The sequence below is a fragment of the Pygocentrus nattereri genome, chromosome 16 (genome assembly GCF_015220715.1).
Source record: "Pygocentrus nattereri isolate fPygNat1 chromosome 16, fPygNat1.pri, whole genome shotgun sequence".
NCBI lineage: Eukaryota > Metazoa > Chordata > Actinopteri > Characiformes > Serrasalmidae > Pygocentrus > Pygocentrus nattereri.
The window spans coordinates 14,962,917-14,975,151 of NC_051226.1; the positions used below are offsets into that span (position 1 = coordinate 14,962,917).

Sequence of the window (12,235 nt, forward strand, 5' to 3'; positions counted from 1 at the left end):
TCATCTATATTTGTTAAAACCGATCAAACATATTTTTATAGAATTACGAAGGCGAAAGGGGATGTTTATGTTTGTAAACGCCAAACAAAACCGCATTCAGTAATGTATAAAACGACGGAAAGAGGGAAAATGTTACATTTCCATTGATGGTGTGCTTCTTCAGCGTGACTGGTCACTGCTATCGGACAGGTAACCTACAGCAGTAGATGAAGCGGTAACCTGTGTGGGGTTTCAGTCATACCGGCTTTGGACGAACAGCTGCGCTCTTGCATTAAAGCTCCGGGCAGAGAGGGAGAGAGTCGCAGGACAGACACGGCCAGCACCACAACTCCGAGCTGAAACGCATTCAGCAGTAAGTCATGTGGACTGTATTTAGATGATTTGCTCTCACTAGAACGGCCGTCCGCCTCAAGACTCGGCGCTGTCAGCTGCCGAGTGCTCCGTGTGCCTCTTCAGAGAGAACGCAGGTAAATGCGATGATGGAGGCTGGTCTTCTTCGTCCGCCTGTTTTGATGTGTATTTTGTAACGGCCACAGGGACGGAGCACGAGAATTAGCATCTTTAGGCTACTGTATTGCCTGTTGTCTCTGTCAAAAACCTATGTAGGCTAAATGCCCATATTATTTGACAAAGCCTCGTGATTTTATTTTGTAAAACAGATTCATGTCTCCTGAGGTTTTAGAGTGTGGAAATGAATGCACTAAAGCACAGCAAAGCGAAGCACCAGTGCAGATCAGTTTGTAAAGTTTGTCGTGTATGAAGTGTGTGCACGTTTATTGCAGCACAGACGCTCTCCCTGTTGATCTGAGCCTTTTCCTCGTGCCCACACAGATGTGATCAGGTCGTGCAGCGCTGTGAGATGAGCAGGAGGTCCAGGGCTGCTGCTGCCTCCACCCTGCGCTGTGCGGCTGCTGGCACATGCGACCAGCGGCCGGTGTGCAGAGCGCGAGTGCTGCTGCTGTGTCTGTGCATCCTGCTGGCATTTGCTCTCACTCTGGGACTGATTTTGTCCGAAAATGAAACGAGCAGCCTCGAAGACATGCCAATCAGAGTGCCAGATCTGAACAAGGATAAAGTGAGTAAACCTGAATCTCTCTCTCTCTCTCTCTCTCTCTCTCTCTCTCTGTGTCTCTCGTTGATCTGTTTACGCTAACTGCTGTTCACCGGGCTCCGGCGCTGCTGTCGCTCAGCAGAGAATTAGGCTAGAATTAGTGATGCACGGCTCTTTTTCTGGAGTCGACTCCGACTCTCGACTCCCGCTGCTGGTATCGATGGAATCGACTCTTCAGATCCTCTTGATTTTAACCAAAGCAGAGCCAGAGCCGGTGATAAATGGAAACAGCAGATATCAGACGATCTTAACTTTAGTTACCCAATGTTTGGAGCAGAGCTATATTACAGTAAATGTAATTATACTAACACCAGGCATGACAACCATGCTAGAAAAAACGGCATTGTGTTGTGGATGCTGTGTGTGGTGGTCAGCAGCAATGGAAGTTAATATGCTGATCACCAGCAAAAACCTACGGAGCCCTGGAGGGGACGGGGCTTGAAAAATAATTAATTCGAGCGAACGTTTTACAGTTCGTACGCACGTTTTCTTTTATTCGTGGTCACTATTTCTTAAATCGTTCCCTCGTTTTCTTTTAAACGTGCGCATGTCTCCTTCATGGGTATGTTTTTGTTTATTCGTGATCACGATTTTCTCATTCGTTCTCTCGTTTTCTTTTAATAGTTGTCATGCTTAATTATTAACATAACGCACGTTGTTTATTTTTTTATTGCAGTGCAAGGGTAACTACCAGCTCCCCGAGACTGTCTGACGGGTTTTGACGTGTTAGAGTGATGAAATGATGGAGATGCCGATCAGGTCTGATTCTGATTTGGAGCGTTATGAGGAAACTGCAGCTCCTTCACAGCAGACGGCCCTCAGATTCATCCGTGCAGCTGATGGTGATGAAATGAAGGAAGAAAACAAACTACAACCACAATCTTCACTAAACTGCGCTTTCTAATGATCGTATTTAACAGAGACACAGACGCGTAGCGCTGTTCCTGCTCCCGCGACAAGCTGCGGCGTTAGAGATCATCACACAATTACAGGAAGAAATGATCAGCGTCGTTTCAGCAAACTCAAATTAAACACACACAGACACATTCGTGTGGGATGAGGTCAGACGGCGAGAGTGTAGCAGATCTATGGATCAGATGTAGATATATTAATGTGAGGATGTTGAAACGCTGATCATTTCTTCCTGTAATTGTGTGATGGTCTCTAACAGCGCCATTTGCTGTGAAGAGGAGCTGCAGTTTCCTCACAACCCCCCAAATCAGAATCAGGCCTGATGAGCGTCTCTGTTCACCTCTTCGGTCGAACACGTCAGAACCCGTCAGACAGTCTCGGGGAGCGGTTACCAAAACACAAACAACGAGCGTTCAGTTAAAAAGAAAACGAGAGAACGAATTTGAAAAAAACGTACCCACGAAGTAAAGAAAACGTGCGCATGATTAAAAGAAAACGAGGGAACGATTGAAGAAATCGTGACCACGAATAAGAGAAAACGGTTTGTTTGAACTGCAAGCTCGATTTTTTTTTACCTCCGTTCATTTTCGGTGCAGAGGCTGGCATATCAAACCGTTTTAATGCGCCGAGTTTGTGCTTACAGCAGCTGCTGAGCAGCGTTGGCATTGTTTAAAGTTGCCAATGTAACACACACACACACACACACACACACACACGCACACACACAGTCAAAATGTCCCTCCGGCCAGTTACGATAAAAAAAAAAATCAGGGAGTCGAAGAGCCGACTCCCAGCGTTTCGACTCTCAGAGTCATGGGCAATATGAGGATATTTGGTGATAGACATAAAGAACTCCCGTCATTTTGCTGTCAGACCATGAACGTGTCCTTTTGCTTGGCGTGTATATTAATGTGTTTTATATGGCCATTCTTCAAGATCCGTTTCAGCGCGATTCAGCTCAGCCTCGCCCCTGTAACAGGGCTGGAGGTCAGGGCTCCACAAGCTTCATGGCGACCTCTCTGGTGCAACATGACCGCCTGTGGCCTGCAGTGCGGTCTAAATCTCTGCATAGGCAGACCCAAATTAAATCATAAGCCTAGACTAAAATGGTCAATTACCACAGAGTATTAGAGACTAGGGAGAAGCGGCTTAGAAAATGGATGGATGGATGGATATTAGAGACTAGACGCAATTCATGTCCAGGAAATTCTAATGAATTGTAGCAACAATTTTGTTTTCCAGTTTTCCTTTTTAATAAACAATAGTGCTTTGACTGTCTTTGGGAAAACTCAACACTACACTTGAAGAGTTTAACTCCAAAACACTGCACATCCCTCAGTAACAATTTCAGATATAGAGGGTTTTTTAAATGGATTATAACTGATTTTAATGGCAAACACATTTTATTTCTCTTATAAAGATGATTTTATCATATCATTAATATTTTACGATGTGTGTAAAGCCCATCATGCACTTATTGAAAAAGGTCTGTAATGTAATTTGCAATGAAACCCTTTGTTTGTGTCTTTTTTTTTTAAATGTACACGATTACACTGTGTTTCTTGATAGGAATGACTGCAATGAACTGTAAATTAAATTCAACTTTAATTCATGTTGATGTTCCTTGCCCCCTTTAAGGCTCTGCCCCACAAAATGTCTGAGCACAGGCTTGATCATTATTGTGATAAATTATATCAGTATATTCTTTTCTAAGCATATTGTTAATACATTAAAGCCAACTTTTATTATATGTATTATGTGTTTAGTTTTACAGTGACTCTTTCAGTAAAAGGCCTGGTGTAGAGCTGCTTATGGCTTCCATTTCTTACATCTGACTGAAATGCACTGGTCAAGCAGTCACTCATTTTCACCGTCAGTGACATATTTAGGACTTCCAGAAGGCCCAAAATGACATTTTAAATCTCATATTTCAGTCAGTTCTGAAACATGTTAGTGGTTAATCTGATGCATTAAGCCTTCACTTCAGCCAATTTCGTCTTTATTTCTTATCTAATTTTTTCTATGGCCCAAGTGGACCTAGGCGTTCCCCACTGGAGTAGTAGACTTAAACGTCTAATTGTTACTGATGTCCACATTTCCATCATGTACAGTATCTCACAAAAGTGAGTACACCCCTCACATTTCTGCAAATATTTTATTAAATCTTTTCATGGGACAACACTATAGAAATGAAACTTGAATACAACTTAGTCAGTGTACAGCTTGTATAGCAGTTTTGGGTGGGAATCTTTAGGCACCTCATGATTCAATTCGATTAGATTCAGAGTGCTGAGATGCAATTATACAACGATTATCGATGCATCTTGATGCATCTTTTTTCTCACTCTGAGTAGTTTTAATGCAAATGATCTGTAATGAATTTACTTCCAATATCTTTTATTAATAAATCAAATGGAAGTGATGTAGCAAGTGTACTAGAAGGCTTTCATTCACTGCTTGTGTTTGGAGCACACACTTGGAGACTGCCACTCATCTGCGATAAAATGCACAGTTAAGGTGAAATAAGATTAATTTGCATGTGCAATGGATGTCCATGCAACATGTTACAGCCACCCTACCCATTTAATCCAATGACGTTCTAACTTTGGTTTTGGTCTCGTTATGGGGGGGTGCTGCTATGTCAGTGAAATATTTTCAAGACTGGTCGCTGAATCTCGGCTAAAAAGTGTGCAACATAGCGCAAAAGCACTGGTTACATGGATTTATTTGCATTTATAAGCAGCACAGTTGGTTTTGTGGTATGTTAAATCTGCAACGAGAGACTGCATCTCTCTAAAAAGTTGCAAAGATGAAGTCATTTCTCTTGTGAATTTTCCCGTTCGACCTTAAATGGTGCAGCAGTTACATTCAGCGGCTCAGTCAGAATTTATGTTAAGGTGGACCGGGAAAATTTGAACGACAAGTGTCTTCAGCCTTGTAAATCAGTCGAACATTGAGAGACATTTTACAGGAAACTGTTCTAGTTTTGAGGAAAGGTTTTCTGGTGGAGACGGGAGGAAAGCAGCTATAGCTGAGCTAAAGCTTCAAGCAGAGCAAAGCAACTTAAATCTGTGCTTTCGATTATATTTTTTGGCCTGTACTAGGACATTAGCACACACTGATACATACTGGGCTTTAAATATCTCCCAAGGTGGTTTGATTTTTGTTGAAAGGACAAAATGGCTCTTCTTAACATTTGGGTTAGGACTCCTGACCTAACCTAGCTTTTAATGCTGTGTGCTGGTCAGATTTCTCATTCATCCATGTGTGTTTTTGTTATGTGCTGCCACAGACTGTCTGGGCGCTGCACTTTCCCACTTCCAAGTTACGCCTTTTACATTCCGTCAACATAAAATGCACCCCTAATAACAGTATAGATTTACTGTCCTCTGCTCCTCCAAATTGTGCCCAGTTGTGTTGTTGTCACTCCCTGGTGTCATGTGACTCATTATAGCTACAAGGTTCCAGGTGTGAATGGGGAGCAGGGCTGTTAAATTTGGTGTTTTGGGTCCAATTCTCTCATACTGGCCACTGGATATTCAACATGGCACCTCATGGCAAAGAACTGTCTGAGGATGTGAGAAATAGAATTGTTGCTGTCCACAAAGATGGCCTAGGCTATAAGAAGATTACTAACACCCTGAAACTGAGCTATAGCACGGTGGCCAAGGTCATACAGCGGTTTTCCAGGACAGGTTCCACTCAGAACAGGCCTTGCCAGGATCGACCAAAGACATTGAGTCCACATGTTCAGTGTCATATCCAGAGGTTGGCTTCAAAAAATAGACGTATGAGTGCTGCCAGCATTGCTGCATAGGTTTAAGAAGAGGGAGGTCAGCCTGTCAGTGGTTAGACCACATGGCACACAATGCATCAACTTGGTCTGCATGGTTGTCGTCCCAGAAGGAAGCCTCTTCTGAAGCTGATGCACAAGAAAGCCTGCAAACATTTTACTGAAGACAAGCAGTCGAAGAACATGGATTACTGGAACCATATTCTGTGGTCTGACGAGACCAAGATAAACTTGGCTCAGATGGTGTCCAGCATGTGTGGTGACACCCTGGTGAGGAGTACCAAGACAAGTCTCTTGCCTACAGTCAAGCATGGTGGTGGTAACATCATGGTCTGGAGCTGCATGAGTGCTGCCCGGCACTGGGGAGCTGCGGTTCTTTGAGAAAAACATGAATTCCAACATATACTGTGACATTCAGAAGCAGAGCATGATCCCCTCCCTTTGGAAACTGCGTGGCATGGCACCTCCAAGACAACTGCCTTGCTGAAGCTAAAGTTGATGGACTGGCAAAGTTTGTCTCCAGACCTAAACCCAATTGAGCACCTGTGGGGCATCCTCAAATGGAAGAAGGAGGAGCGCAAGGTGTCTAATATCCACCAGCTCTGTGATGTCATTATGGAGGAGTGGAAGAGGATTCCAGTAGCAACCTCTGCAGCTCTGGTGAATTCCATGCCTAAGAGGTTTAAGGCAGTGCTAGATAATAATGGTGGTCACACAAAATATTGACACTTTGAGCACAATTTGGACGTGTTCACTGTGAGGTGTACTCACTTGTGTTGCCAGCTATTTAGACATTAATGGCTGTGTGTTGAATTATTTTCATTGGACAGTAAATCTGTACTGCTGTACAACCTGTGCACTGAGTACTTTAAGTTATATCAAAGTTTCATTTCTATAGTGTTGTCCCATGAAACGATATAATAAAATATTTGCAGAATTGTGAGGGGTGTACTCACTTTTGTGAGATACTGTAAATCTGCATATGTTGTGTTCTTGTGATTTTTATTATTTTATTTGTTTGTTTCCTCCAGCTGACTCATAGGCCAAGTAAGCCCACCGCAGCACAGGTGAAGCGCCTGGTCTCTGAGGTGAACTGGTCTCGGCTATGGTATGCCCAACTGCAACCTTTCCTCATAGAGAGGCATCCTGGGTCCCGTGGCAGCCGCACTGTTCGAAGGGTAAATTTAGCAAAGATAAATAATTAAACGGGCAAGGGGCACATTAATCAAGTAATTAATATAATGTAATGTTTGGGCAGACCTGTTAAAAAAACACTGCTTTGCTTTGGCTTTTAAAACTGTGTTTCTGCTCCCTTTTTATTTCAATTTAACTACTTTTACCTTTTCTGCATTACAATATAGCACATTTCCTCCCTGCTGGACTCTCTTTCTGCTGGCTGGTCAGTGGAAATTGATTCCTTCAACTCCAAAACCCCTCGTGGTCCAATCAACTTCTCCAACATACTTGCAGTGTTAGACCCCAATGCTCCTCGTCGACTGCTACTGGCTTGCCACTATGACACCAAGATCATGCCATTAGCCTCTCGTGACCCGAAGCAGGTGTTCATCGGGGCTACTGACTCAGCTGTTCCTTGTGCTATGATACTCGAGCTGGTCACTGCACTGGATATACACCTGAAAATGCTCAAACAGCAGGTAAGGTGACAATATTCAGATTGTAGGGAGAGCTTATTGAATGGGAATTTACAGTGAGGTTTGTTTTCAACTGCCATAAATGAACAATACTGTGTGCCTGATAGTACAAGAACATCCCAACCAGACCTAAGGCTGAGCTATGTATAGGGTTTAATATATCCTACCAGCAGAAACACACAGTTGACCACTGTTCTGGAAGAAAGACCTCTGAGACCTGATATCGAGTCTCTGTCAGAGATGTGAATAGCCACTTAGCTGCAGTGTTCTAGAATTACGGACTAGCACTGTCCTCTGTGTCTGCACACTGTATACATTTTTCTCAAATTTCTCATTTTTCAACCTTTTTCGTGTACTGCCTTAAAATATAAAGCATCTCACCATAAACTGGTTATGGAGGGATATTAAAGGATGAAAAGAAAGTGAAATCTTCCTCTGAGCTAAAGATTCTGCTAAGTAGACAGATGCATAGCATGTCCATATAACATGTCACAAAGGAGGAAACTGATGACTGATGGAGTTTCCTGTATTGACACTTTGTATATATATTTCTAGGCTTTTGTTTCTTTCCTATGGAATTGATCGGTTTCTATACCACATAACTATGTTTGAATCATCTGGCTGAATAATTAATGGCTTGCTCGGAAACAAAGTAGCTCAAACGATTCATGTAAATAGGAAATCTCTTAAATCCATCATACAAAAGCAACTATTTCAGTAGTGTTGCTAGCTTCTCACATTTAGGAATGTTATTTGATAGAAAACAAAATCTACACCAAAAGGAGACAGACTGATTTGGCTCACAAAATAAATCACGGTTCAGTCAGGACCACTCCCTCAAGGAAATATTTTATTGTCATTTGCAGTAACTTATATTTGGTGGTATGGCTCTTTCTGGGACTTCCCTGCCCTTGCATGTGCATACATAGAAAACCTAAGACAGGAAGACCAGTAGAAGGGTCCCACCTAGGGTACAGAGCAGAACAAAACAATGACAACAAATATGACAGATACAGCCGGGGGGGGCGATGGGGAGGAGGTGGGTTGCAAAGTGGCTGTGGAGGGAGTAGCAAGAATGGCCAAGCTAAAGCAGCTTAAATGAGCATATTGATGAATTTAGCCAATTGTATGTTTAGCCGGTGATCAGATGAGCCGTCAGCTAAGTGATATCAGCTCATAACAGCAGAAGACTGTGGCGTGAGCTTGACTTTGTAGCCTGCATGAACTAATGCTATGCTTGATTTTTCATCTTTTTCCTTCGTGTAGATGGCTCAGGTGACTTTACAGTTGGTGTTCTTTGATGGTGGGGAGGCCTTTGAAAAATGGACTCCTTCTGACTCGTTGTATGGTTCCCGACATCTTGCTGAACACATGTCCCGCATTCCACATCCTCCAGGCTCTGAGCATACTACGTTGCTGCACGCTGTGGTAAGAGTGCTTGCATGTTTGTGTGGGTGTTCATATCTGTAGGTATGTGATGGATTAACAAATATATGTATTAACCTTGCCTTTATCTTCTGCAGCTGTAATAAAGTGTGGTAATAATGTATTCCAATCATATTGTCATTGGTACTACCAGGATCTCTTTGTTCTGTTGGATGTAATTGGAGCCCCAAGTCCTATGTTTGTGAATCATTTTGAGAACACAGCTCGCTGGTTTGAGCAACTTGTTTCTGCAGGTAGGTCTAACTGAGAGGTTCTTACATTTATTACAACTCTATGTCTTTATCTCATGTATATATAATGTTTTTACATACAAATTATATATATATATAAATATATATATATATATATATATATATATATATATATATATATATATATATATATATATGTGTGTGTGTGTGTGTGTGTGTGTGTGTGTGTGTGTGTGTGTGTGTGCGTGCGTGTGTAAATATGGACTACACTTTTGTTGAAATTTTTGTAAACTTTAATAATAAATAAGATTGTTTCTCTTCACATGGACCTGTCTTCAAGAAAAGAGACTTCATAAGCTGGGCCTGCTGTCTTTCCACCCCAGTGAGCAGATTTACTTCCGGAAAGATGTAATCATGGATCCAGTAGAAGATGACCATATGCCTTTCCTTCAGAGGGGTAAGGACCAGCTGATTGACTAAGTAGTTTAACTGTGAAAATCTATTAACCTTGAGTGTGAAATCTAGAAAGGGGAATTTTTGGGGGTGTATGGTGGGGTGCATATTAAACTGTGCAAGTAACTTTAAAAAAATATTATTTAGGGGCATCACTGAGAGAGCAGTGCATTTATTTAAAGTAAAAAAAGTAAAATAAGACCCTTGGGACAGGAAGCCCCTCCCAGAACACAAGGCAAAAGGACCTTTAACATATTGCCACAAATATATTTTTACCTATATTTTCATTACAAAGACATAAATGTTGTCCACTGTATTTTCACTGGCTAACCTGCACTAGCATTAGCTAGGCAACGTGGTGGAAATGAAAGTGTATGTAAGCTTCGTTTTTTAAAAATGCAAAGACTAGAACTGGTGCGACATACATTATACAAACTGTAAATTAAAGGTGACAAGTAACAGTTCTTCAGGGATGCTTACACCAGGTACAGTGGGCATCTTGCCCGTGTAGTGCCTCTTTTCTGGATTTTCTTTTTTGTGCTGTATGAATTAAATTACCTGCTGTTCCAGTTTATTTCCCCATAATGTGGCAATAGCAGATGTAGAAAAACTGGCACCAAAGGGGCACAAAAGTAGCTTGGCTACAAATGGGAGGATTCTTTATAATTAAAGATAATTAAAGCATAAGGCAGGGTTGTTTCATATATGCTGTCCAAGAGCTAATATCTGGAATGTCATTGAAGAAAAAAACCCAAAAACTTTAACAGGCAGGATAGCTAGGTTGTTTGCTCTGTAGATAGCCTGCTAGTTACATGTTATGTGTAGGTTGGGTACAGTTCACCCTGAATGTCACTGTATAATTCACACTCTGCATTAAACATTCTGCTCCCTGGCTCCTTATATTAGCTAATGATGTTTTTCTTTTTCTGCATTCTGTTTTGTTTTCTGTTGCTGACTGCAGGAGTTCCTGTGCTGCACATGATTGCGACACCCTTCCCGTCTTACTGGCACACAATGGAGGACACAGCAGACAAGGTCCACAGTCACACTGTAGAGAATCTAACCAAAGTCCTGGTGGTCTTTCTAGCAGAATATCTTGGACTATAGAATAACCATGGAACCAACCACATCCTTCATGAAATCTGTACCTCATTATCATGACATTGAGCACAAGCAGAATTCAGAAATATGAAAGATGGCAGAGCCCTTGGTTTGGTGGTCCAGTGTTCAGAGTTGTACGCTATTTGAAAAAGGGGTGTTGAGTAGCTCTTTATGGTTGTTATTCTAGGTGCAACCTTTGAAAACCACAACCTTCATGAAATCTGTACCTCACTATCATGATACTGAGCTCAAGCAGAATTCAGAAATGTAAAAGATGACATCAAACTGCTCTGAATGATTTTGTTCACAGCTTAAAGATTTAACTATATTTCAAAATATGAAAAATTTTTGAATTACACATTATAGTATTGATGAAGGTTGTCCTAAGACAGGGTCTCCAACCTTTACTCATATACACAAGCTACTTTTCAGGGAAAAAAACATTCTGTGTGTTGCATAAAATCAGTTTCCCAGCACATTCAATATATCCCATGTTTAGTTTGGATTCCATTCCATAACCATTTTTCATTCAATCTTTGCAAAACCAAGCATGTTTTCAAGAGAGCTTGTCAACATGTTTGGTCCTTATTCAGTTCACACTTAACTAATGTTTTTTTGTGCTTGTTGAGATGGTGCCTTTCTACAGATCCACGCCTGGTCAAATTACATATTTGATCGTCTAGGTGAAAATAAGTTAACACCTCCTCTACAGGGAACAAACTTAAATATGACATTTTTCAGCTCATTTTAGTGAACCATTTTAAATACTTTTGAGTTTAAAATATTGGTTAAAAAATTATATTATATATATATATATATATATATATATATTCCATAATATTTTCACAGACCACATTTTATGTTTTATTTTTTCCCCTCAATATGTTAAATTCAGCCAATAAGCACTAATTGTGCATTAAAATGTACAGAAGTGTGTTCTCTGTGAGGATGTTATTCCCACTCATCAGCACAACATGTAATTTGACCAGGGGCACTGAAACATTTGCATATGACTGCATCTCATTTATTTTTTAGCTGTCAGATAGCTGATTGCAGGAGAAGGGATCATTTCCTTTAAGATCCCATGCAAGCATCACTTCAGCTCTCAACTATCTATTTAGCAAATGATAATTCTGGTAATCTATTTAGCATGTTAGCCAGAGACTTTACACAGCATATTTAGAGAATGTATGCTGAATAATACAGATCTGCATGATAAAAGCTCATTCAGCTTAAAAAAAAAAAGAAATCACACATATCAAAATGTAATTAGCTAATATTATGTTGTATTTTTGCATTAGTTTGACAGGCTGGGTTTAGGAGAAACAGGGTGTACTTGTGTGACTTATGTTTTATACAGCACTTGTAACCTGTGCTTTGCAACTACGGTTTGGAGGCCCTTAACCCAAAGGGACAAACAGAAGAGCCCCTAAGTTATATCCAGAATGTTTCTTTTAAGAATGCAAGAACACTGTCAGGTTAACTATGAGAAGGCGTTAACTCTTGTCAGATTAAAGTACAGAAGTGCAGATTCCCATGACTCTTCCACTGAAGTAAAGTTGAGGAGCTTGCCTAC

General features: G+C 41.1%; 1 protein-coding gene across 2 annotated transcripts; it reads left to right on the top strand.

Annotated features, from left to right (window-relative positions):
- The first annotated feature begins 232 nt into the window (after window positions 1-232).
- qpctlb (glutaminyl-peptide cyclotransferase-like b) lies at window positions 233-11,441 on the top strand. 2 transcript variants are annotated; one of them, XM_017718121.2, is made up of 8 exons: window positions 233-352; window positions 832-1,075; window positions 6,848-6,994; window positions 7,178-7,471; window positions 8,735-8,896; window positions 9,048-9,147; window positions 9,446-9,562; window positions 10,520-11,441. In XM_017718121.2, the coding sequence occupies exons 2-8, from the start codon at window positions 860-862 to the stop codon at window positions 10,663-10,665; spliced, it is 1,182 nt and encodes a 393-aa protein (XP_017573610.1). In that variant the 5' UTR covers window positions 233-352; window positions 832-859; the 3' UTR covers window positions 10,666-11,441. The 2 variants fall into 2 exon arrangements, with proteins under 2 accessions (XP_017573610.1, XP_017573609.1); XM_017718120.2 differs by having other exon boundaries at window positions 272-467.
- Window positions 11,442-12,235: the final 794 nt, after the last annotated feature.

Excerpts from the sequence above, each read along its gene's own strand:
- qpctlb (XM_017718121.2), top strand. The coding sequence starts at position 860 with ATGAGCAGGAGGTCCAGGGCTGCTGCTGCCTCCACCCTGCGCTGTGCG. Across the intron at positions 9,148-9,445 it reads TGAGCAACTTGTTTCTGCAG|AAAAGAGACTTCATAAGCTG; the intron begins GTAGGTCTAACT and ends CCTGTCTTCAAG. Across the intron at positions 9,563-10,519 it reads TATGCCTTTCCTTCAGAGGG|GAGTTCCTGTGCTGCACATG; the intron begins GTAAGGACCAGC and ends TGCTGACTGCAG.